The sequence below is a fragment of the Stenella coeruleoalba genome, assembly GCF_951394435.1.
Source record: "Stenella coeruleoalba genome assembly, chromosome: 1".
NCBI lineage: Eukaryota > Metazoa > Chordata > Mammalia > Artiodactyla > Delphinidae > Stenella > Stenella coeruleoalba.
Window position 1 is genome coordinate 32102187 of NC_137169.1, and position 26542 is coordinate 32128728.

The 26542-nt window shown below is 48.0% G+C and overlaps 1 protein-coding gene across 2 annotated transcripts; it reads left to right on the plus strand.

The window, feature by feature from the left end:
* The first annotated feature begins 205 nt into the window (after positions 1-205).
* On the plus strand, positions 206-11750 carry MFSD2A (MFSD2 lysolipid transporter A, lysophospholipid). Of its 2 annotated transcripts, none has more exons than XR_013829182.1 (14): positions 206-425; positions 1867-1995; positions 3181-3305; positions 6891-7014; positions 7125-7203; positions 7567-7724; positions 8179-8269; positions 8388-8509; positions 8733-8816; positions 9362-9445; positions 9539-9651; positions 10097-10240; positions 10431-10506; positions 11289-11343. XR_013829182.1 is itself a non-coding variant. In XM_079927464.1 (14 exons), exons 1-14 carry the CDS (start codon positions 333-335, stop codon positions 11350-11352), a joined length of 1587 nt encoding a protein of 528 aa, XP_079783590.1. In that variant the 5' UTR covers positions 206-332; the 3' UTR covers positions 11353-11750. The 2 variants fall into 2 exon arrangements, 1 of the variants encoding a protein (XP_079783590.1); XM_079927464.1 differs by having other exon boundaries at positions 10330-10506; positions 11289-11750.
* Positions 11751-26542: the final 14792 nt, after the last annotated feature.

Below are 26542 nucleotides of genomic sequence, written 5' to 3' on the forward strand. Positions count from 1 at the left end.
CGCGCAGCCGGACGCGGGCTCCAGGCTGGAGAACGTGGCTTGGTGGCACAAGCCGCAGAGGGGTTTGGGCCGGCGGGAGGCCCGACGGGCTCCAGGATTGGCTGGCGGCGGTGTAGCAGAGCTCCAGGATTGGCCAGTTAGAGAGGGCAGGGCCCAACCTTTTAAGAGGCGCGTGGGGAGTGCAGTGAGCGAGTCAGCGGCGTTCGTAGCGGCGGCGGCGGCTACAACTACAACGCGAGCCCGGGCGGAGCGGAGGCCCGCGGAGCAGAGGAACATCGCGGAGCAGAGGAACATCCCGGCTTCCCGGTCCGGGGCGGCGTGGCCCGCGGCTCATGGCCAAAGGAGAGGGCGCCGAGAGCGGCTCCGCCGCGGGGCTGCTGCCCACGGGCATCCTCCAAGCCGGTGAACGCCCGGTCCAGGTGAAGGTGAGGGCCGGGCACCCCGGGTGGAGGGTCAAGGGTGGGCGGCAGGCTGAGGTTGGGGCGTCACGGGATAAACCTGGTTCTGGGACACCTTGGGCTAAGCCGGGAACAGGAGGACCCAGAGGCAGGAGAGGGCCCTGGGGTGCCCTGGAGGCAGGCAGTGATGGAGAAGGTTTGTAGGCGCTGGCCCCCTTTTGCCCACCCCCCACTCTGGGTGTCTCTGGGGAGCGGCCCCACCGGCGGCTCCACGTTGTGCCCGGCTCCGCTCTGCCTAGTCGGTTTCCGTTCCTCTGTGACCAGACGCTTAATTTTGCTGCCCTAGACGCCAGAGAGACCCCAGAAATCTGGGAAGCCCAACTTGGTCCCAAATCTCTCATCCCCCTGCTCTCCACCCCCACATGCTACGCCTGCTTCTCAACTCCGCAGTGAGGGCCGCTCAAGTTCATTCATAAGAGCGAGGGCTCTGCTCTTAAAGGAGCCGCATTCCGCAGGCGTTTGTGTCAGTGTAGGTGTCGGCTCTCGCGCGGAGCTTTGCGCGTCTTGACCTTCGGCCCCATTCCCAGCTCTCTGGACATAATGAAGGACCCAATGACATCAGACGGCCCCAGGGAGGGATCCCAGGCAAAAGATATCTAGATATCTAGGAGGTGACTGCCTTTTCGTTTTAATTTTATTAACCGATCCTTGGAAGAAGCCTGGGAAAGCAATTATGCTGCTCCCGTGTATGAGTAATCTACTTTCCCTGGGCAACCTTAACCTCCCTAGTGCCCCACCCAGAGAGGGTCCAGCCCTGCACCTAGAGGACTTTCCTCTCCTCTCCAAGATTCTCTGGGAACTGGGGGAGGGGGACAGGGAGAGAGGGAGGGTAGGACAGCTCCTGGGTTTGCCTGAAGGTCTGGCTGCCTCCAGGGGCCAGGGAGGCTCTGGGACAGATGGAAGGAACAGCTGGGCCTAGAGCCAGCTGGGTTGGGCCCTTAGGGATCTCTAGAGCCCTCACCCAGTAGGCAGGTTCACTAGCCTCTGAACCAGGGCAGAAGCCAGGGCTGGGCTTAGGCAGCTCTTGGCGGCAAGAGGATTTTCAGGTTGTGGCAGCTGGTGCCAGGTGGGGACAGGTCCATTGCTGGCGCGTGCTCCCTCTCCAACTTGGAAACAAACAGAACTGAGGCCTTTGGAGGAGTCATTAAGTGAAGACGAGCTGATAAGGATCTGGGTTTGGGGTGGGGTGGCTTAGGGGCCTCTTCCTCAGTATGGATTCCCCTTTTCCAGATTTTTAAGAACAGAGAATACCTTTCATTTCTTGTGGGAAGTGAGCTGTCCCTGGGTGGGAATAGGGCAAGGCAGACTTGTTCCTCCTGGCAAAGTTCCAGAGTTTCCTGTCTCTGGAAACTTCCAGGATGAAGGCCAGGATCGTGGATCTCTTTTCATTCTTTCCTCTTCTTCCCAGGAGTCGAAGAAGAAAAACCAGTTGTCCATTTGCAACAAACTTTGCTATGCAGTTGGGGGGACACCCTACCAGGTGACGGGTTGTGCCCTGGGGTTCTTCCTGCAGATCTACCTGTTGGATGTAGCTCAGGTGAGTGAGCTGAGCCCGCTAGGGCTCCTCCATCACCCCAAGGTGGGAGAGACTACGGACTCCAGGGTAGGGTCAGTTTCCCCATCTGTGAAATGGGACTGGGAATCCCTACTCTCCTGCCTCTCAGAGTCACAGCGGGTGAGAAATAAGAAGGCTTTGGAGAGTATCCAGAAGGGGAGTCTCTGCCCCAGGCCTCTTAGCTGGCAAGGTCAGCTCACTCCTCCTTGCCTGGCAAGAGCAACAGAGCCTGGAGGGGTAGGCGGTGGTGTGATAGAATGGAGCCCGCTGTGATGTTCTTAGAAGAGACTGGCACACAATACCCCCAGCTGGACAGCAGTAGCTGGCTTGGCTCAGGGGTTGGTGACTTTGCAAGCAAGGCATCTTGTATTCCCTTAATAGATGGGGAAGCCTAAGCCCCAGAAAAGACAAATGACCTAATTTAAGCAGCTAGTTTTTGAGCAACTCCCATGGGCCAGGCCCTAAATGGGGTGCAAATAATGGGGAACCTGCTGTCAAAATGTAAGAAGTTAGAAAAGTCAGACTGGGGAAACTGCAGTGTGGGAGAGGCCTCTCCAGCTTCCTGGAGCGATAGTAATAGTAGAGCCTATTGATGGATGAGGAAGAGTCCAGAGAAACTGTCTATTTAGGCCTAGAAGGTTTGGGGGGAGGGGGATAGCTTGAATGGGTAGTGACAGTAACAGTCTACTTTTTCAACATTTTTTCTATTGATTTCTTTTTCCACATCCAAGATAGAGCTTGACCCTGTAAGATAGGGGTCATAACCCCATTATACAGATGGGGAAATTGAGGGCCACTGCGGTGACCCAGCAAATGCTATTTCTGATATCAGGTGGTTGGGGCTTGTGAGAGGGAGGCAAGGAACTGAATTCTGGATTCATTCTAATTGATGGGAGTGTTTTTCAAGGGCAGTGGAGGGGAGGACCTAGGGGGAAATATCTGGGAAAGTTTCCAAGGAGACACACAGTGCTACTTCTGTTGGGAAACTGTTGTTGTCATTATTAACAAGGCAAGTGATGATGCTTAAGGCCTGGGTGGGAGCAGTACAGGGTCCTAATGGCCAGGCTGAAGTAGGGAGGGAGCCCTGCCTTTGCCCATCGGTGAGGGTGGTTGTTGCCCATCAGTTGAAGGATGAGGAAGTCATCTTTTGCCTGTTCCCCATCCCAGGTGGATCCTTTCTCTGCTTCCATCATCCTGTTTGTGGGCCGAGCTTGGGATGCCATCACAGACCCCCTGGTGGGCTTCTGCATTAGCAAATCCCCCTGGACCCGCCTAGGCCGCCTCATGCCCTGGTGAGTAGAAAATGCTCCTTCTGAGGTGGTCGAAGGCGGGGCTTCTGACATGTCTGCTACCCCGTGGTCCTTCCACATGGTTTGTCACAGGCTGGGGGGTGAGGAGGAGGAATGATGCAGAAACCCCAGCAAGGTCTCAGCTGCCCCAGGCATGGGCATTGGAACTCCTGCCAGTTCATACCCAGGCTGGCCGAATTGCTAGACTGAGCGGCTTCCCCTGGCCCAGGCCCCATTCCTCCCCAAGGTCCTTTTCCCTTCCATGAAGCTGGAATTCTAACTTCTCCCGCTCCATCACTTCCCATAATCGTTGAAAGGTTACACTCTGGAGCCAGCCTGCCTCATTTTGAATACCGACTTAGCCACTTAGAGCTGTACGACCTTGGGCAAGACATTTAACATCTCAGCCTCAAGTTTCTTCATCTGCAAAGTGGGGATAATGATTATGCCTGTCTCACAGGGTTGTGGTGAGAATTAAATTTTTTAATACGTAACGTGCTTAGAACCATTTCTGGCACTTATTAAGTGTAATTTGGCACCCCTGCAGAGTGGCTCCTGGTGGAGGGGTAAGCGTGGAAGGTAAAACCCAGAAGGGACAGCATAACCTCTGGCTCCTTGGACCGTGAGAACTACCTTTTCCTCTGACACAGAGCCTACAGGCCTCAGCCTCAGGCTTTGAGGCAAGGCTGGGGGGTGGTGGTGCTACAGATCAGCTGGCAAAGGCAGGCGCGAGGGACAGGCTGACAGGCCAGGGCTCTGGCTCCCTCCAGGACATCCTGCTTGGTGGTTGGGGGGCGGGGGGGGACATGCCCCTTTCATCTCTAGCCCATCCAGGCTCGAGTGGGCGCCTTCCTGCCCCAGGGGCGCCCATACCTGGTCTCCGGCCTTCAAGGCCTTCAAAGCTCTTCCCACAGTCCCTGCCCCCCAGCACAGCTTCCTTTCCCACGAGGTCCCCCTCCCACTGAAATCCCGCCAGCCCCTGGCAAAGGCCCAGCTTGGGGCCTTTGATCCAAGCTTCAGGGCCAGTGGGCAGGAGAGTCTGCCTTACCTGCACAGGCTGCTGGGGTTCCCGGTGAGCCAGCCCCTGAGACTGGGCCTGGTACCCGCCCCCCTGGCAGCCACTCAGGGGCGGGGCTGAGCTGCCACATCTCCTCATAAGACACAGCCAATGGCAGGCAGCTGCCCGGGCCAGCCTGAAGCAGCAGCAGCAGTAATAGCAGCAGCCCGGGCCAGCCCGAAGCAGCAGCAGCCCGGGTTACTCCCAGCACATTTGGTTCCACAGCCCCGGCTGCTTGGATGGAGTGTTTGGGGAAGGCTGCCAGAGGAGCCCTGGTTCTCTGAGGATCTGGGAGGGGTGGGGTAGAGTAAGGGCGGGAGAGCAGAGGAAGCCCTCCCTTTGGGAGGTGAGATCTGAGGACGTCTCGCCCACGCAGGCACGTGCGGCAACCAGCTTGGTGAAGTAGCTGAGGGCCCTTCAGGCTGGTTTGTGATTCAGCACGTGGCCTCAGCTGTCAGGGTGAGAACTCCTGGCGACACCTCTGAGTGGTACCCCCACCCCTGTCTGAGCGCATGCTGAGGGCTGCCGTGTAACGTACATGACCCTCCTCTTCATCCACCCCCATTAGGACCTGGGACCTGGCACCCCTTCTGCTTTCGGTGTAGAAAGAGGCTGGGCCTTCCAGGGCTCCTGAGCCCTGGGGCCCCCTCTCCCAGGCCTCAGACCAGTCCCTGCCCTCAGCCAGCATTTAAATCCTCCGTTTCAGACGAGGAAGACTCTGACGGAACACTTTCCTGGAGTTCCCGGCCACCCATTGAGAGGCAGAGTGTCAGCAGGGTCCCATGGGAGATGCAGCAGGGATGGATCTGAGGTCTGATTCCCAGCCCAGTGCTCTCGGCAGCTCCCTGAAGTCTCCCGCTGAGCTTTCCTGGTGTGATAATCACAGCAAACACTTGCTGTGTCCCAAGAACTGTTCTACATTTTAATATCAACTTAAGTCTCAAAACGACTTCAACCCTGTGAAATAGAGCCAAAGTCCTTACAATGGCCTATTGGGCCCTACATGACCTGGCACCCCATTTCCTGTCCAACCTCATTTCCTAATTCCATCTCCCATGCGCACGCCACTCTCTCTGGCCCCCTGGCCTCCTTCCTCCTCCCCAGGCCTGCTGGGGCACATTTCCCACCTGAGCCCTGTTGCCCCGCGACCTCTGCCAGGCCAACTGCCTCCTCTCATTCGAGGCCTGGCACAGAGGCCACCTTCTCAGTGAGGGCTACCTTGGCCACCTGCTTGTGAATCGTACCCACATACTCCCAATCCCCTTTAGCCTGCTTTCCTTCTTTTTTCTACAGCACTTAATCACCGTCTACTATGTTATGTAGCTTTTTTGGTGTGTGGTAGAAGACACTATTTAAAAATTTTTTAATTTACCATTTTAGCCATTTTCAAGTGTACAATTCAGTGGCATTAAGTATAGTCACATTGTTGTGTGACCATCTCTCCAGAACTTGTTCCAAACTGAAACTCTGTACCCGTTAAACACTAACACCGCATTCCTTGCTCCCCTCCAGCCACTGGCAACCAACTACTTTCTGTCTGTGAATTTGACTAAGTGGGATCATGCCAGATTTGTCTTTCTGTGTCAGGCTGATTTCACTTAGCATAAGGTCTTCAAGTTTTATGTTGTAGCAAGTGTCAGAATTTCATTCCTTTTTAAGGCTGGATAGTATATATCTTATGTTTATTTTTTGTTTGCCAACTAGAATGTAAATTCCACGAGGGCAATGACTTGTCTGTTTTGTTTACTGATACGTCCCAAGTCATTAGAATAGTGCTCAGCACAGAGTTGACACTTGAATATTTCTTGAGTAAGTGTTGAAGGTAAGGTAGGTGCTATTACTATTATCGTTTGTAAACGATAATTTGGTAAAATGAACCTCAAAAGTTAAATAACTTGCCCCAGACCAAGTTATTTATAGTTACTGGTAGAGCCAGAACTGGATCCCGGAAGTGTGGCTCCAAAGGCCTTTTCACCATGGTTCTCTGCTGCCTTTCTATACTGATGCCGTGAAGTTGGACCATCCTGAGATCTAACTAGGATGGTGTGGGACTCACATGTGGGGAGGCACTGGACCCAGTCCTCCCCTCTGGCTGCTCCAGAAGCAACACCTTCACCTGGAGTTGGCCTCCCCCACTCCTGTGTATGCACACATGGGTGAGATCCCACTGGGATGTCTCCTCCCCCACTGCCTCCCTGCCCCACCATCTGAGGTCTTGGCCTGCATTCTCAGCCCCTCAGCCCATAGAAAGCCCCTGTCTTTGGAGCCTTCACACCTGGGGAGATGCAGGCAAGACTCAGGAGGGTCTGACCTCATACCCCATGCTCAGGACTGTAGGCTGGGGGCCCTGCCTCAGTGTGCCCTTCTGGGCTGGGCCATCAGTCCCTTCCCAGAGACCCTGGGGCGGGTACATCCAGGGGGATGAATTTCCTTCCTGCCGGGCACCCTGTGGGGCTGCAGAGCAGTCCAGCCTGGGCCCTGATCCTGGGGTTTTGGCATCCTGCCTCCACTCAAACCCTCCCCTTCCTCAGGATCATCTTCTCCACGCCCCTGGCCATCATCGCCTACTTCCTCATCTGGTTCGTGCCTGACTTCCAACAGGGCCAGACCCTGTGGTACTTGCTTTTCTACTGCCTCTTTGAGACGCTGGTCACGGTGAGTATGGGCAGGGGTGCGGGAAGTCCCTGGGGCCTCCGGGGTTGGTGCCCGAAGCCACATCTGTCTGTCCATCGTCTGACTGGCCGAGGGCCTCTCTTCCATGCCAGTGTTTCCACGTTCCCTACTCAGCTCTCACCATGTTCATCAGCACGGAACAGAGTGAGCGGGATTCTGCCACTGCGTATCGTAAGTCTCCCCAGCCCACTGAGCCCACCCACCAGGGACCCAGGGTCTCCACTCCCTGACCCTCCTACCATGTTTCTTCCCTTGTGGGCCCAGCTCCCTGCTCTTGGGAGTGGGTGTGAAACCATCTTAAAAATAACTTATTGCTCTGGTGAGACCAGGGAGGTGGAAGGACCAGGGAGAGGTCACATAGCGAGGCCATGAGTTTAGGCCAAGGTGCTGTCTACCCCAGTACCCAGTACCCATCCTATCTGGAGCTGCTACTCTCGCCTGTGGCTAGAGCTGGGCTTATATCCATCTGACCTTCCTCCCTGGGGGCCCACAAGCCGTGCGGCCCCTCAAAAGGACTTGCTTTTTCCTGCTCAGGGATGACCGTGGAGGTATTAGGTACAGTGCTGGGCACAGCAATCCAGGGGCAGATTGTGGGCCAAGCACATACACCTTGTGTCCAGGACGCCAATGCTTCTACGGTAGCCTTGGAAGGTGTCAATCGCACGCAGAGCGCCACCTCGCTCAGAGAAACGGTAAGGCCCTGGCAGGGCAGGGCTGGGGGAGATGAGGAACGATGGGGTGATTCTGCCATTATCCTCAAAATATTAATAATGGCTAGTGTTTGTAAATGTTGGGCATCTGTTATACAAAGTGTTAACGTGCCCACTTTGCAGATAAGGAAACTGAAGCACAGGGAGGCTAAATAATTTGTCCAGGGTAATCGAGCTAGTGAGTTGCAGAAACTAGATTTGGGGAGCTTTGAACTGTGGGCTCTCAGACTCCACAGCCTGGCCTTCTTAACCTTTTGTTCACCTGGACTTGGCCTTGGGAAGCAACAGCAGGCGCAGGCTGATTTTCCCATTTTGCGGATAGAGACAGTGAGGCCCCCAGAGAAGGGACTGATCCAAGGTCATTGAGTAGAGCTGGTGGGAGCTGGGATGAAATCAGACTGACTGTTTCTCTATGTCACCTTTCCCCTCTTTACAGCAAAACGCATACCTGCTGGCGGCAGGGGTCATTGCCTCCATCTATGTCATCTGCGCTGTCATCCTGACCCTGGGCGTGCGGGAGCAGAGAGGTGAGGGGTCCTGGGGAGGGGTGCAGGCCCCAGCGTGGGGTGGTTTTGTCCCTTTGCCTGGGCCTCAGGCTTGGGGAGGGGCCTCTGCTCCTGCCTCACCGTCCCCTCTGGCCCCCAGAACCCTACGAGACTCAGCAGGCCAAGCCGATGCCCTTCTTTCGGGGCCTCCGGCTGGTCATGAGCCATGGCCCGTACATCAAGCTTATTGCCGGCTTCCTCTTCACCTCCTTGGCTTTCATGGTGAGTCGGGCCCTGATATGCTCAGCCTGGGCAGGAGGGGGTATGTGGAACGAGGGGCGGGGTAGGCCTCGGACTCAGGATGGGACAAAGCCCGAGGGACAGGTGGAATGGAGGCGGAGTGAGCAGGGGTCCCTGGAGCATGGGGAATGTCATGGAGGCTCAGCCCCAACTACATCACCTGTTTCCTTACCTTTCCTTCCCACCACGCTCTCCTGTCCCCCAGCTGGTGGAGGGGAACTTCGCTCTGTTTTGCACCTACACCTTGGGTTTTCGTAACGAATTCCAGAATCTGCTCCTGGCCATCATGGTGCGTGTGGGGCCCCGAGGGTGGCCGAAGTGGCTTAGGCTGCGAGATGGTTCTTTGGATATAGCCAGAGGACGTTTCCCAGACTGGCCCAAGGTCATGAGGGATGAGGGAGGCTTCTCAGAACCTTTGGATCTGACCTACCACTGCCTAGGTAGGACGATGAAAGAAAGAGTTTGGGTACATATATCAAATCTTTATGTTGTGCACCTTGAACTAGTACAATGTTATATGTCAATTGTATCTCAATTACACTGGGGGAAAAAGAAGAAAGGGTTTGGGGTTAGATGTTCAAGTAGAGAGCATAGCAAAAGCAAAGGTGTGGAAGCCAGAACTTCCGGAGCTCTGTGCTCAGAGAAGGCAGGAGATGAGATGGGGACTCGCCCTCGGCTCCCCTGAAGAGCCATCGGGTGCCTGTCCTCAACTGTCCAGATGATGTCATCTGTCTCTTGAGCAGGGCTGGGAGCACCTTTAGAGCCCTGGGAAGAGCAGAGGGTATTCCATGGCTCTAACCCACTTCCCTCTCCTCCCCCTTTGCCCATCCACAGTTCTCGGCCACAGTCACCATCCCCATCTGGCAGTGGTTCCTAACCCGGTTTGGCAAGAAGATGGCTGTGTACATTGGGATCTCAGTGAGTGGGGCTGAAGGACAGGGCCTGGGCTGACTTGGGGGCTACTGATGGGAGCTTCCCAGCTGACTCGTATTCCTGTGCCCGCTCCCCTAGTCAGCAGTGCCATTTCTCATCTTGGTGGCCCTCATGGAGAGTAACCTGATTGTCACATATGTGGTAGCTGTGGCAGCTGGCGTCAGTGTAGCAGCTGCCTTCTTACTACCCTGGTAAGTATATATAGGCCCACCGGGGTATGTTTCCCAGCCTCCCACCCCCCAGTTCTGAAGCTCCTTAGGGAGAATCCTGTGGGGCTTGTCTCCCTGCAGGCCATTCTGTGGGTCCAGGTTGGGGGTGGGGCAGGTCTTCCCAGTACAGTTGTACAGGTCGTGAACTGCACAACCACATCTAGTCAGGGTGGGAAATGGGGGCTTAGATCTAGCCTGCACTCTATACCTGCCTAGCTGAGCAACTAGATCTGGGGCTACTTCATCTTGGAGGAAAGGGCCGTCTTTTTTATTCACATGAAGTTGCCCACTCCTCATTGAACTGTGTGTGAGCTGTGGGACTGCAAACTCTCAGAGGACCACTCTTATTGACACGGACCACATGGGCTGGTGGAGGTCTGGGGTTGCTAGGCGGAAGGGTGCTCACGGCTGCCACCACCGTGTACAGGTCCATGCTGCCTGACGTCATTGATGACTTCCACTTGAAGCAGCCCCATATCCATGGGACCGAGCCCATCTTCTTCTCCTTCTATGTCTTCTTCACCAAGTTTGCCTCCGGAGTCTCCCTGGGCATCTCCACCCTCAGTCTGGAGTGAGTGGGGGGGAGTCTGGGCAGTGCTGGGCAGGGGTAGGTCCCAGGTGCCCCATCCTCACCACTCCCCTAACCACTGGGTCCCACAGCTTTACTGGGTACCAGACCCGTGGCTGCTCCCAGCCAGCACGTGTCAAGTTCACACTGAAGATGCTGGTGACCATGGCTCCCATAGTCCTCATCCTCATAGGCCTGCTGCTCTTTAAGCTGTACCCCATTGACGAGGAGAAGCGGCGGCAGAACAAGAAGGCCCTGCAGGCCCTGAGGTGAGTGGGGAAGGGACAGGGAGGTGGACGAGGAGACATCATCCAGTCTAAGCCCTCGGCTAGTACCTCCTGGGGCCAAAGCCAGATTTGCCTTCCACACATCTTCCCTGGACAGCTCCTCCTCTGCCCTTTCCCCCGGCTGATTCATCACCGTGGCCGTTAACATTTCTTGAACACAGGCTGCCTGCCTGGGCTGAGTGGTTTTACATTTATTAATTCAACAAGTACTTAATGGGACGCCTATGTGCCAGGCATTGCTCTAGTGAATGAAACAGATAAATCCCTGCCCTCAAGGAGTTTACATTGTAGAGAATGTACTCGTGATCTCCTATGGTCGTCCAACAACCTTGGGTGTCAGAGATGCCTATGATTCCCACTCTGCAGATGAAGACACTGAGGCTTAACCAGGAAGAGTGATAAGTGATAAGGGGCAGAGCTGGGGTTTGAGCCCTGGTGTTCTGACTCCAGAGCCCACACTCTTCACGGCTCTCCTGGTGTGCAGGAGCTCAGGTGCGGAGGCCAGAGGGCAGGGTGGAGTGAGTTGCGCCAGCCCAGCTCGCCCAGGCCAGGGCGTGGTACTGGGGCTTGGGGTGCCTTGTGGGCTGCAAGAACAGCGAACAAACCTACCAGCAGTTTCTGGGCTGAGAGTGGGAGTGAGCAAACTACGTCCTGTGATTTAGACCAGCCTGGCAGCGAGCTAAGACCTCAGAGCCAAGATCCTGCGGGGAACAAGCAGGTGGGTGAGGGTGCTTCCTCCAGCCCGTCTCCTCTGGCTTTTGCAGGGAAGAGGCCAGCAGCTCGGGGTGCTCTGACACAGACTCTACAGAACTAGCCAGAATCCTCTAGGGCCTGCTGGGTGGCCCGAAGCCACCATGCACAGGGCCTGGGTCGCCAGGCCAGATGAGGCATCTGGGCCTGCTTGCCTGCTCACTGAACAGCTGGTCTCCAGATGCCAGGAAGGGAGCCAAAGACTCAAGAGTGAGCGACTCAGGACGCCTCCTGTGCCCATCGTGAGGCGGGCTGTTCACACAGCCACCAGCCTCCCTCTGCCCACCACAGGGGCCAAGCCCAGGGGCTGCTACTGTGAATATGCCACAAGGACTGATCGGGCCTAGCCCGGGACACTAATGTAGAAACGTTTTATACAGAGACTAATTAATAACTTAATGACCATGTACATAGCAGTCTGTGTGTTTGTATATGTCTGTGAGCTATTAATGTTATTAATTTTCATAAAAGCTGGGAAACGGAGCTGCCTGTTTTCTGTCTTTGTCCTGACACTGAGCCGTTCTGTGCCAAGGTGCAGAGAGTGAGGGAGCGCTCAGCCGCAGGTGCCCTGGGGGGCGAGAATGTGTGTGGAGGTGTGATAACAGCATCAGCTAACATTTACTAAACACCTGTCTGTACCAGGCCCAGGTGTGGAAGCTTTCCTCTCACTTTGCTGATGTTCTCACTTAATCCATCCTGCTAGGCCAGGACTGTCCCCATTTTAAAGATGATGAAACTGAGCCCCAGTGTTGAGAGGGACTTAGCTAAACTCACACAGCCAAAAGAGACCTAACTGGAGTAACATCCCGGGTCTTCGAGACTAGTACCTTAACCACTATCCATTGCTCCCCTGTGTCTGAGAGCGGCCAGTTTGCTCTGCTCAGGCCCGCATGCTCTGCTTCCCACCCTAGGCTTGCCTGAGCATGTGACGCTGGCTGTGCTGGGGCAGACTCTGTGACTGGGCCCCTGTGGGGTCCCCAGAGACCTGTGATTCTTCCTCCACCACCGATAATGACAGTGTTGGAAGGCGGGAATGTACCCAGCTGGGTGTATGTGTTGGTTGAGGGGAGGGGGTCTCACCACTGGTGGCGGGGAGGAGGATGGTGGGGAAGGCCTAGTTTGTAGCATTTGCCTATTTCCAAGCTGTAAATATTCTCACTATAGCCAATTTCAAGTTACCAGCAGTTGTTCTCTCCTGCAAAATTCCTGAAAATTTAATAATTTGCCCTCACAACCTGGTAGGAACTTGCCTCAGCAAGTCATTGGGGGTTTTTTTTTGGGTTTTTTTTTGCGGTACGCGGGCCTCTCACTGTTGTGGCCTCTCCCGTTGCGGAGCACAGGCTCCGGACGCGCAGGCTCAGCGGCCATGGCTCACGGGCCCAGCTGCTCCACGGCATGTGGGATCTTCCCAGACCGGGGCACGACCCCGTGTCCCCTGCATCGGCAGGCGGACTCTCAACCACTGTGCCACCAGGGAAGCCCCAAGTCATTGGGTTTTACACACTTAGATGAAACTCCAAAAAATGAGGAAAGCAACACTGGCAGGATCAAGAGGCTACCAATCCAACCTCTTTGTTTTATATTGTTGGATAAATGAGGCCCAGAGAAGAGACGTGCTTAGACTCTTTAGGCTTGCTTTTTACTTTGGGTTTGGGGCTTTTTTTTTTTTTTTGAGCTGGAGCTCCATTTTTTGGATGAAGTTCTACTCAACCACTTTTATTTATTTATTTATTTATTTTATTTACTTATTTTTGGCTGCGTTGTGTCTTCCTTGCTGCGTGCAGGCTTTCTCTAGTTGTGGCGAGCGTGGGCTACTCTTCGTTGCAGTGTGTGGCCTTCTCGTTGCGGTGGCTTCTCTTGTCGCGGAGCGCAGGCTCTAAGGTGCGTGGGCTTCAGTAGTTGCAGCACGCGGGCTCAGTAGCTGTGGCGCACAGGCTCAGTAGTTGCGGAGCACGGGCTTAGTTGCTCCGCGGCATGTGGGATCTTCCCGGACCAGGGCTCAAACCCGTGTCCCCTGCATTGGCAGGCAGATTCTTAACCACTGCGCCACCAGGGAAGCCCTCAACCACTTTTTAAAATTTATAAAGTGTTAATAACAGGCACTGTTACACATGCTTAATAAATATCAATTTAATTAGTCCTCATAACTTCCCTCTGAGTGAGGTAGGTACATTTCCATTCAGTAGTTTTGCCACCACCAAGCCAGGTCCTGCTGCTGCCTTTGGAGCTGCCCTCAGGGTCAGAGGCTGCTCTGGTCTGACCTCCGTAGCTGGAGCGTTCAAGGACTCCAAGATGACATTTGCAGAGGTCCACTCACACCTCCCTTCTCCCTCCACTCTGATCAATAACCACCAAATCCCATCTTTAAAACAGAAATTTCCTAAACCACCCAAGCATACTTCTTTCCCATCCCTGCAATTACTTCTCAGGTCTTATCTTCTCTCACCTTGGATGATTATACCAGCATGCTCACTGGCTGACTGACTGATTTGATCTCAAATCAGATTTGATTCCTTCTGCAAGCTATCCAAGATAACCTAGTAGATTTCCTGTTTAGAAACTCCTTTGAGTCCCCATTGTCTTCAGGAGGAAATCCAAGACCCCTGCCGACTTCCCCAGCTCTAGATTTAGATGCAGCCCTTTTTGCAGGTCACCTGCCTGGCCCTGGAACACACCTCTGGCCCTTGGTCCCCTTGGCAGACACTGGTCTAGTGTGCCTTTGCTCCAGCATGCCTCTCGAAAGCTATGCCTGTCCCTTGCATCTTTGGGGCAGCTCTGGGAATCCATGCCCTCGTCATGGTCGCCCACACGGCGCCCAGGGCCAGACATGGAGGGGAGGGGTGGGGCGTGTGGAGCTGAATGAATGAGCTAAGACTAGAGAGGGCTTTGTCAGCCAGACCCAACTCCCACTGACCCAGTAGGAGGCTTCCCCGGTCTCAGTTTCCCTCCATTGTACCTTGGGGATTTAGAATTGAAAACCTTGCTTCTCCAGTTTCATGTTCACGGAAAGTGGTTCTCCTCAAAGACCCTTTGCTGACTCTTGGGGGTGTGATTTAGGAGGCTGGATAGGTGGGGGAAGTGGGAAAGCGATCTGGGATCCCAGGGACTCCTTGGATCATTGGCTGCTCCAGGTGCCTCTGGACAGCTCATACTTTCCTGTCCTTCGGGAGACGCTGCCACCTTGACTTCCTCTACGCTTGGATCCAGCAACACTACAACAAACCCTGCCTCTCCCTCTTCACTGTCCTTCTGCCCTCAGCCAGGCAAAGCACGTACCCCTCCACTCCACCCCTGCTGAGGACCAGATGTGGCTTTGACTCCACCTGCTGGAAGAAAGGGGAAACACCTTTTAACACTGCAAAGAAGGATTTCTGGATCTGTCCTTGACTGGCCCTAGGACCCTGGTTATCCATTTACGCAACAAATATTTATAATGGGCCTATTATGTGTCATGCATCGATTAGGCTCTGAGGATAGAGTGGTGAACAAAACAGAGCTTACATTCTTAGTGGGCACCAATGACAAATAAATGGACACGCACATAAGATAATTTCGGATTGCCATAAGCACCATGAAAGAAATAAGCAGGATGCACTAATAGAGGGAACTGGTGTGGAGGTTATTTTATTTATTTTATCTGGAGGTTATTTTAAATCAGATGCTCAGGAAAGAATGTTCTGAGAAAGTGATGTTTGAATCAAATCACAAAGGAGGAGAATTAGACAGACATTTGAAGAGCTTGGGGGAAAGTATTGCAGGTAGAAGCGACAGCTAGCATAAAAACCCAGAGGTAGGAAAGAACCTAGTGTATCTGAAGTACTGAAAGAACACTGTGCAGCCAGTGAGTCGTGAAGGAGAGGGTAGATGGTGTGACATGGATTTGGAGAGCTATGTGGGAACCAGCTCACCCAGGGCCTTGCAGCCCACAGTGAGAGTTTCAGTTCTATTTTGAGAGCAGCCAAAGCCATTGAAGAGGTTTAAAAATTGATTTACATTTCTACAAAATTGATTTACATTTCTAAAAAAGTGTAGGCAGAGGCAGATGGCACAGGGCTTTGTGAACCAAAAGGATTTTTCTCTTTATCCTAAGAGCAGACAGAAGCCATTGACAAGTTTTAAGTAGGGGAACCATATGATGATTAAGAGTTTAGAAAGACTGTATCATCTGCTTTGTGGGGAAAGGATTGAAGGAAGTGAAAGTGGAAGCAGGATGACTAATGAAGAGGCTGCTCTTGAAATGTTCCTGGGTAATGAAGAGTACAAGACAGAGGTGGTGGCAGTGGAAACAGAAAGAAGACAGATTTGGTAGCTGTTTGGCCTGGATAGTTGACAGAGAAAGGGTGAGAGAGGGAGAGGGAAAGAGAGAAATGAAGGTGATGTCTAGATTTCTTTTTTTCTTAATAATTTTATTTATTTACTTTTGGCTGCATTGGGTCTTCATTGCTGTGCGTGGGATGTCTCTAGTTGAGGCAAGGGGTGCTACTCTTCGTTGTGATGAGAGGGCTTCTCATTGTGGTGGCTTCTCTTGTTGCATAGCATGGACTCTAGGCATGCAGGCTTCACTATTTGTGGCACACAGGCTCAGTAGTTGTGGTGCACGGGCTTAGTTGCTCCACAGCTTGTGGGATCTTCCTGGACCAGGGCTCGAACACACGTCCCCTGCATTGGCAACCAGATTCTTAACCACTGTACCACCAGGGAAGTCCAATGCCTAGATTTCTAATTTAGGGAACAGAGAGGGAGCAATAGAGGAGCTCCCTCCATAATAGAGGGAGCACTGGAGGAGGAGCAAGCTTGGGGGACAAAACAATTCATTTGTCACCTGTTTGTATCATTTTCATATAAAAAAATGAAGAAATCACACTTAGAAATTCGACTAAATCAGAAACAAAGATATGCACTATCACTACTATTACTATGTAACCTTTCATTGGAGATATTAGCCAATGCAATTAGATAAAAAAAGAAATAAAATTGGAAAGTAGGTAAAATTATATTTATTTGCCAATGATTGTATTCCAAGAGAACCCAAGTGAATCAACTGAAAAACTCCTCTAAACAAGAAAAGTCCATAAGGATATGGGATATAAAAGATATGGGATATAAAATTAACATACAAATATCAATACAGAGAGGGCAGACAGCAGAAGCAAGAATTACAATTCTGCAGCATGTGGAGGGAAAACCACATTCACAGAAAGAGAGACAAAATGAAAAGACAGAGGATTTTGTACCAGATGAAGGAACAAGATAAAACCCAAGAAAAACAACTAAATGAAGAGGAGATAGGCAACCTTCCAGAAAAAGAATTCAGAATAATGATAGTGAAGATGATCCAGGACCTCAGAAAAAGAATGGAGGCAAAGATCGAGAAGATGCAAGAAATGTTTAACAAAGACCTAGAAGAATTAAAGAACAAACACTTAGAAGAATTAGAGAACAAACAAACAGAGATGAACAATACAATAACTGAAATGAAAAATACACTAGGAGGAATCAACATCAGAATAACTGAGGCAGAAGAACGGATAAGTGACCCAGAAGACAGAATGGTGGAATTCACTGCTATGGAACAGAATAAAGAAAAAAGAATGAAAAGAAATGAAGACAGCCTAAGAGACCTCTGGGACAACATTAAATGCAACAACATTTGCATTATAGGTGTCCCAGAAGGAGAAGTGAGAGAGAAAGGACCAGAGAAAATATTTGAAGAGATTATTGTCAAAAACATCCCAAACATGGGAAAGGAAATAGCCACCCAAGTGCAGGAAGTGCAGAGAGTCCCAGGCAGGATAAAACCAAGGAGAAACACGGCGAGACACATAGTAATCAAATTGACAGAAATTAAAGACAAAGAAAACTTATTGAAAGCAACAAGGGAAAAACAACAAATAACATACAAGGGAACTCCCATAAGGCTAACAGCTGATTTCTCAGCAGCAACTCTACAAGCCAGAAGGGAGTGGCACAATATATTTAAAGTGGTGAAAGGGAAGACCCTACAACCAAGATTACTCTACCTGGCAAGGATCTCATTCAGATTCGATGGAGAAATCAAAAGCTTTACAGACAAGCAAAAGCTAAGAGAATTCAGCATCACAAAACCAGCTCTACAACAAATGCTAAAGGAACTTCTCTAAGTGTGAAACACAAGAGAAGAAAAGGACCTACACAAACAAACTCATAACAACTAAGAAAATGGTAATAGGAACATACGTATCAATAATTACCTTAAAAGTGAATAGATTAAATGCTCCAACCAAAAGACACAGGCTCACTGAATGGATACAAAAGCAAGAACCATATATACACTGTCTACAAGAGACCCACTTCAGACCTGGGGACATACAGACTGAAAGTGAGGGGATGGAAAAAGATATTCCATGCAAATGGAAATCAAAAAAAAAGCTAGAGTAGCAATACTCATATCAGATAAAATACACTTTAAAATAAAGAATGTTACAAGAGACAAAGAAGGACACTAGATAATGATTAAGGGATCAATCCAAGAAAAAGTTATAACAATTATAAATATATATGCACCCAGCATAGGAGCACCTCAATACATAAGGCAACTGCTAACAGCTATAAAAGAGGAAATCGACAGTAATACAATAATAGTGGGGGACTTCAACACCTCACTTACACCAATGGACAGATCATCCAGACAGAAAAGTAATAAAGAAACACAAGTTTTAAATGACACAATAGACCAGATAGATTTAATTGACATTTATAGGACATTCCATCCAAAAACAGCAGATTACACTTTCTTCTCAAGTGCACACAGAACATCCTCCAGGATAGATCACATCTTGGGTAGCAAATCAAGCCTTGGTACATTTAAGAAAATTGAAATCATGTCAAGCATCTTTTCTGACCACAATGCTACAAGATTAGAAATAAATTACAGGGAAAGAAATGTAAAAAACACAAACACATGGAGGCTAAACAATCACTTACCAAATAATCAAGAGATCACTGAAGAAATCAAAGAGGAAATCAAAAATACCTAGAGACAAATGACAATGAAAACATGACGATCCAAAACCTATGGGATGCAGCAAAAGCAGTTCTAAGAGGGAAGTTCATAGCAATACAAGCCTACCTCAAGAAACAAGAAAAATCTCAAATAAACAATCCAAACTTAAAGGAAGGTTAGAGAAAGGAACTAGAGAAAGAAGAAAAAACAAAACCCAAAGTTTGTAAAAGGAAAGAAATCATAATGATCAGAGCAGAAATAAATGAAATAGAAACAAAGAAAACAATAGCAAAGATCAATCAAACTAAAAGCTGGTTCTTTGAGAAGGTAAACAAAATTGATAAACCTTAGCCAGACTCATCAAGAAAAAGAGGGAGAGGACTCAAGTCAGTAAAATTAGAAATGAAAAAGGAGAAGTTACAACAGACACCACAGAAATACAAAGCATCTTAAGAGACTACTACAAGCAACTCTATGCCAATAAAATGGACAACCTGGAAGAAATGGACAAATTCTTAGAAATGTATAACCTACCAAGACTGAACCAGGAAGCAATAGAAAATATGAACAGACCAATGACAAGCACTGAAATTGAAACTGTGATTAAAAATCTTCCAACAAACAAAAGTCCAGGACCAGATGGCTTCACAGGTGAACTCTATCAAACATTTAGAGAAGAGCTAACACCCATCCTTCTCAACTCTTCCAAAAACTGCCGAGGAAGGAACACTCCCAAACTCATTCTATGAGGCCACCATCACCCTGATACCAAAACCAGACAAAGATACTACAAAAAAAGAAAATTACAGACCAGTATCATGGATGAATATAGATGCAAAAACCCTCAACAAAATACCAGCAAACAGAATCCAACAACACATTAAAAGGATCATACACTATGATCAAGTGGGATTTATCCCAGGGATGCAAGGATTCTTCAATATATGCAAATCAGTGTGATACACCATGTTAACAAACTGAAGAATAAAAACCATATAATCATCTCAATAGATGCAGAAAAATCTTTTGACAAAATTCAACACCAATTTATGATAAAAACTCTCCAGAAAGTGGACATAGAGGAAACCTACCTCAACCTAATAAAGGCCATATATGAAAAACCCACAGCAAACGTCATTCTCAATGGTGATAAACTGAAAGCATTTCCTCTAAGTTCAGGAACAAGACAAGGATGTCCACTCTTATGACTATTATTCAACATAGATTTGGAAGTCCTAGCCACAGCAATCAGAGAAGAAAAAGAAATAAAAGGAATACAAATTGGAAAAGAAGAAGTAAAACTGTCACCGTTTGCAGGTGACATGATACTATACATAGAGAATCCTAAGGATGCCACCAGAAAACTACTAGAGCTAATCAGTGAATTTAGTAAAGTTGCAGGATACAAAACTAATGCACAGAAATCTCTTGCATTCCTATACACTAACAACAAAAGATCAGAAGGAGAAATTAAGGAAACAATCCCATTCACCATTGCAACAAAAAGAATAAAATACCTAGGAATAAACCTACCTAAGGAGGTAAAAGACCTGTACTCAGAAAACTATAAGACACTGATGAAAGAAATCAAAGATGAAACAAACAAATGGAGATATATACCATGTTCTTGGATTGGAAGAATCAATATTGTGAAAATGACTATACTACCCAAAGCAATCTACAGATTCAATGTAATCCCTATTAAACTACCAGTGACCTTTTTTACAGAACTAGAACAAAACATCTTAAAATTTGTATGGAGACACTAAAGACCCCGAATAGCCAAAGCAGCTTTGAGGGCAAAAAATGGAGCTGGAGAAATCAGACTCCCTGACTTCAGACTATACTACAAAGCTACAGTAATCAAGACAATATGGTATTGGCACAAAAACAGAAATATATATCAGTGGAACAGGATAGAAAGCCCAGAGATAAACCCACGCACCTGTGGTCAACTAATCTATGATGAAGGAAGCACAGATATACAGTGGAGAAAAGACAGTCTTTTCAATAAGTGGTGCTCAGAAAACTGGGCAGCTACATATAGAAGAATGAAATTAGAACACTCCCTAACACCATACACAAAAATAAACTAAAAATGGATTAGAGACTTAATGTAAGACCAGACACTATAAAACTCTTAGAGGAAAACATAGGAAGAACACTCTTTGACATAAATCACAGCAAGATCTTTTTTGATCCACCTCTTAGAGTAAGGGAAATAAAAACAAAAATAAACAAATGGGACCTAATAAAACTTAAAAGCTTTTGCAAAGCAAATGAAGCTGCAAACAAGACGAAAAGGCAACCCTCGGGATGGGAGAAAATATTTGCAAACGAATCAACAGACAAAGGATTAATCTCCAAAATATATAAACAGCTCAGCCAGCTCAAGACTAAGAAAACAAACAACCCAATCCAAAAATGGGCAGAAGACCTAAATAGACATTTCTCCAAAGAAGACATACAGATTGCCAACAAACACATGAAAGAATGCTCAACATCATTAATCATTAGAGAAATGCAAATCAAAACTACAATGCGATATCATATCACACCAGTCAGAATGGCCATCATAAAAAAATCTACAAACAATAAATGCTGGAGGGGGTGTGGAGAAAAGAGAACCCTCTTGCACTGTTGGTGGGAATGTAAATTGATACAGCCACTATGGAGAACAGTATGGAAGTTCCTTAAAAAAACAGAAATAGAACTACCATACGACCCAGCAGTCCCACTACTGGGCATATACCCTGAGAAAACCATAATTCAAAAAGGGTCATGTGGGCTTCCCTGGTGGCGTAGTGGTTGAGAATCCGCCTGCCAGTGCAGGGGGCATGGGTTTGAGCCCTGGTCTGGGAAGATCCCACATGCCATGGAGCAACTAAGCCCGTGTGCCACAACTACTGAGCCTGTGTTCTAGAGCCTGTGAGCCACAACTACTGAGCCCATGTGCCGCAACTACGGAAGCCCATGTGCCTACAGCCCATGCTCCACAACGAGAGAAGCCACTGCAATGAGAAGCCTGCGCACTGCAACGAAGAGTAGCCCCCGCTCTCCACAACTAGAGAAAGCCTGCACACAGCAACGAACACCCAACACAGCCAAAAATAAATAAATAAATAAAATAAATTTATTAAAAAAAAAAAAGGGTCATGTACCAGAATGTTCATTGCAGCTCTATTTACAATAGCCAGGACATGGAAGCAACCTTAAGTGTCCATCAGCAGATGAATGGGTAAAGAAGATGTGGCACATGTATACAATGGAATATTACTCAGCCATAAAAAGAAATGAAATTGAGCTATTTGTAATGAGGTGGATAGACCTAGCGTCTGTCATACAGAGTGAAGTAAGTCAGAAAGACAAAGACAAATACCGTATGCTAACACATATATATGGAATCTAAAAAAAAAAGAAGGTCATGAAAAACCTAGGGGCAAGATGGGAATAAAGACGCAGACCTACTAGAGAATGGACTTGAGGACATGGGGAGGGGGCAGGGTAAGCTGGGACAAAGTAAGAGAGTGCTAGTGTATATATGGACATATATACACTACCAAATGTAAAATAGATAGTTAGTGGGAAGCAGTTGCATAGCACAGGGAGATCAGCTCGGTGCTTTGTGACCAGCTAGAAGGGTGGGATAGCATGGGTGGGAGGGAGACAAAAGGGGGAGGAGATATGGGGATATATGTATATGTATAACTGATTCACTTTGTTATAAAGCAGAAACTAACACACAATTGTAAAACAATTATACTCCAATAAAAATGTTAAAAAAACAAAACCACTGCATCGTTTGACATGATAACCACTACCACGTGTGGCTATTTGAATTTAAATGCAAAATAATTAAAATTAAATGAAAAAATTCGGTTTCTCAGTCCTACTGGTTACATTTTAAGTTCTCAACAGCCACGTGTGCTTAGTGGTTATTGTATTCATGTAATTATAGAACATATCCATCATTGCACAAAGTTCTATTGTCCAGTGCTAAGTTAGAAGATAAGGGGAAAGAGAAGACCACACTTATGAGAGCAACAAATTACCTAGGAATAGGAAAAAAATAGCTCTCTGTTACACCACATGACCTATTTGGTCACAGACCCCCTGTCTAGACCGCTCTGTATTTCAGGTCACAGCCAAAGTCTCATCTCTTTGGGAATCTTCCCTGACTCTTCCAGGCTGACTCAGAGGTCACTCCAGTACCCGCCAGTGCAACATACAGTTGATTCTCATTATTTGCAGATTCCGTGTTTGCAAATTTCCTACTTGCTAAAATTCATTTGTAACCCCAAGAAGCGGGGCAGGAGAGGGGAGAAGAAGGCAGCAGCAATGACAGAGGCGGTAGAGAACCAGGGAAGGTTTAGGACTGGGTGTTTTGGATGAGATCCAGAGCCTCTCTCTTTTTTTTTTTTTTCTTCAGCTAAGACAGCAAAAGAGATGATTTATTGTACACATGTTACATTCAGCCACAAGTGAGAACAGAACTAGTCCAGAATGTCAAAGGTCCAGGGCAAAGGACCAAAAGGGACCGTTTTGATACGAGCAAGGGGGTTCTCTCAAAGGTGGTCGAGGCGATCAGAATGGTCATCGATGTTCCAGATCCACTGAGACAAGTTCTAGACAGTAGGCAAGCAGTCCAACAATTTGTACCAGCGTCCCTGGCCTCTGGCTTCCCTTGTTTCTGCTCCTGTGGCTTTCTAGGGTCTCCCTCTTTTTCTCCAGGGCAGCTGTGAGAGGCAGGGTGGGGCTCACATCTCCAGGGCAATCAAGGAAGTGCCCGATTGCTATGGCCTAAAGTGCTTTCCATTTTCCGGGGTGAGGCCTAAGCCCTAAAGTGGCCCAGGCTTGAGTAAGTTCTGATTGCTCACCCATCCAGCAAATTACCTTCTGTCTGGCAGAGATCCTGTTGAAAATGACCTGGGGTGGGTGGACTGGGTCCCCACTCCAAGGTGATCCAATATGGCCTGGATAGCTTGGAGGGAGTCTGGCATATCTTGGGGGTGACCTGGGTCAGAGAAGCAAGGAGGGGGCAGGACTGTCTGCCCTTATAGTGGTTCATCAGAGATGAGAGATGAGGCCTGAAGTCTCTCTGTCTCCCATGGCAGTCACCGCAGTCACTCAACCCAGTACCTTTGCCTTAGGACCCCCATGCAGCCTCAAAGGACATCTGTAATGGGGAAGGTAGGGGAACCACCCAGGGCAGCCCGCAGGTTCAGAGAGAGCAATGGAGTCACACAAGGTCACACAGCCAACCAGAGACAGAAGCAGAATGGAATCTAGTTCTCAGTCCCACACTTAGAGTTATTTTTGTTTTCCCTCCAAGTTATCAGTTTCTTTCTTACTTTTTTTTTTTCAGTATTAATGCTTTATTTCCTAAACAGGGTAGTGGTTTCACAGGTGTTTATTACATTAGTCCTTATAGCCTCTGTATGTCTGAAATACATCATAATTTTTAAAGGGGGTAAATGGTAAATTTGTAGAATACAAGAACAACTTAGAGGAGAGCTTGCTGAGGGAGGGGCATGGATGGGCATAGAGATGAAGAAGTAACAGTCGTGTCTCAGGGCTGAGGAACTGATCTCCATCCCCTTCATCCCCACTGCAGTTTTCTTGGTTCAGGTTTTCATCTTTTCAATAGCTTCCTGTTTGTTTTTCCTTGTTAAAGTCTTGTTCCCCAGATTTTATTGTTTATAGTTCTGAGTGGAATTGTCAGTTTCTGAAGGACCAAGACTCTTGTCCTGTGTCAGTCCCTTCCCCTTTACTTCCACCAGGGCCCAGACTCCAGAGCTAGTTTCCTAGCAGATGGGTTTGGTCTTTTCTGTTAACACCCAGGCTAGATGCAGATCCACTCCCTGCTATTTCTTAAAGGGACCCACGCACAGAGCCCACAAGGGAAGAGACTAGGTTGCCTAATCCAACTGCCACCTGATGCTTGGATGCCGCAACGACATTTCCGCCTGTGGCTGGCTGGCTGCATTTTGCTCACACACGCCGTTGGCAGACAGTTCATTATGGTTCAAGTCAGTCTTTTTATTTCTAAAGAAAGGTGTAAAAAAGATATTCCTCATCCTAAATGGAAACTGAGTGCGTGGTTTGCCCCCCACATACCCTGGATCTGTCTTTGGAGTCTGCACAAAACACAACCTCCTTCAATCTCATCTCAAACTGCAGAGAGTTGAAGATAGACCCATGTCCCCAGAAATGGGTTCAAGGCTTGGTTTCACTCCTTTAGTTGCTTTAATTTCCTGTAAAAAGCATGCGTTTATTTACTTTTATAATTATAAAGGAAGCTCCTTATTAAAAACTTCTTTTATTATGGTAAATTTCATATAGGAAAATGCACAAATCTTAACTGTACAGCTCAACTTTTCCCTATGTATACACCCACATAACCTCCACCCAGTTCAAGATATAGAACATTTCTATCTCCCTGGAAGTTCCCTTGTGCCTTTTTCAATACCCAATCCACCAGAGGTAACGACTATTCTGATTTCTGTCACCATAGGTTAGTTTTGCTTATTCTTGAACTTCTTATGAATGGAACCATATAGTATGTACTCTTCTGTGTCTGGTTTCTTTGCCTTAGCACAATGTTTTTGAGATTTATCTGTGTTGTTCTGTGTACTAGTATTTTTTTTTCATTTTGATTATTGCTGGTAATATTTCATTTTGTGAATACATCACCAAGTGTTTTATTCTCCTGTTGATGGATATTTGGATGTTGTCCAATTTTGGCTGTTGACTAAAGTTGCTGTGAACATTCTTGTACCAGACTTCTGACAGACATATGAACTAATCTTTCTTGGGTGTATGTCTGCATGTGGAATCGTTGCGTCATAGTGTAGATGTATGTCTGGCTTTTTAAGGATCTGCCAAATAATAACATATGAAAATTCAAGTTAGTCCACATCCTCAGCAACCCTAGATGACAGGTTTTTTTAAAAAGCCTTTCTTCTGAATGTATCAAGTATCTCATTGTTGCTTTGACGTGCATTCTTTGATGAGATATTATTTTAAGCAGTTTCATACATTACTGGCCATTTGTCCTTTGTGAAATGCTTGTTCCAAGTCTTTTACTCATTTTGAATTGAATGTTTGTATTTTTCTTAATGATTTGTAAGGGTTCTTTCTATATTCTGGATACGATTTATCAGTCTCTACCTTGCTGATTTGTTTTCTTAATGGTATCTGTTGATGATTAGATGTTTTTAAGTCCAATTTATCCATTTTTTAAGAGCTAAGTGCATTTTGTGATCTGACTAAGAAATCTTTACCTACCCCAATATCAAAAAACCTCTATGTATTTATTTAGAAGTTTGAGTGTTGAAGTTTTGACATTTAGGTCTATGATCCACCTTAGGATTATTTTCTGTGTATAGTTTAAGGGTCAGGGTTCTTTTTTCTCCACATACATCTAATTGTTCCAATATCATTTATTAAAATGCCATCCTTCCTCTACTTAATTACAATGACACCTTTGATGAAAATCAAGAGAGCATACACGTGTGGGTCCATTCTAGACTCTTTATTCTGTTCCAGTGATCGTATTTGCCTATTTTTGCTCCAAAAGGTCCCTGCTATTAATTACTATAGCTTTATAGTAAATCTTGAAATCTGGTGACGTAAGTCTTCAAACTTTTTTTCAAGAGTTCTTGTATATTCTGGGCTTCCCTCGTGGTGCAGTGGTTAAGAATCCACCTGTCAATGCAGGAGACACGGGTTTGAGCCCTTGTCCGGGAAGATCCCGCATGCCACGGAGCAACGAAGCCCTTGTGCCACAACTACTGAGCCTGTGCTCTAGAGCCCGCGAGCCACAACTACCGAGGCTTCGTGCTGAAACTACTGAAGACTGCACGCCTAGAGCCTGTGCTCCGCGACAAGAAAAGCCACCGCAATGAGGAGCCCGTGCATCGCAACAAAGAGCGGCCCCGGCTCTCCACAACTAGATACAACTAGGGAAAGCCTGGGCACAGTAATGAAGACCCAATGCAGCCAAAAAAAAAAGAGTTCTTGGATATTCTAGTCCTTTAATTATCACGTAAATTTTGCTATCACCTTGTCAATTTACACACAATCACACACACATATACTACACACATGGCTTGTGGGAATTTAAACTGGATTGCATTGAACCTATAGACCAATTTAGAAAAAATCAATAACAATATTGAGTCTTCCAATTTATGAACATGGAATATCTGTCCATTTACTGAGGTAATCTTTAATTTTTCTCCAGATATATTTTATAGTTTTCAGTGTCAAGGTCTTGCACACCTT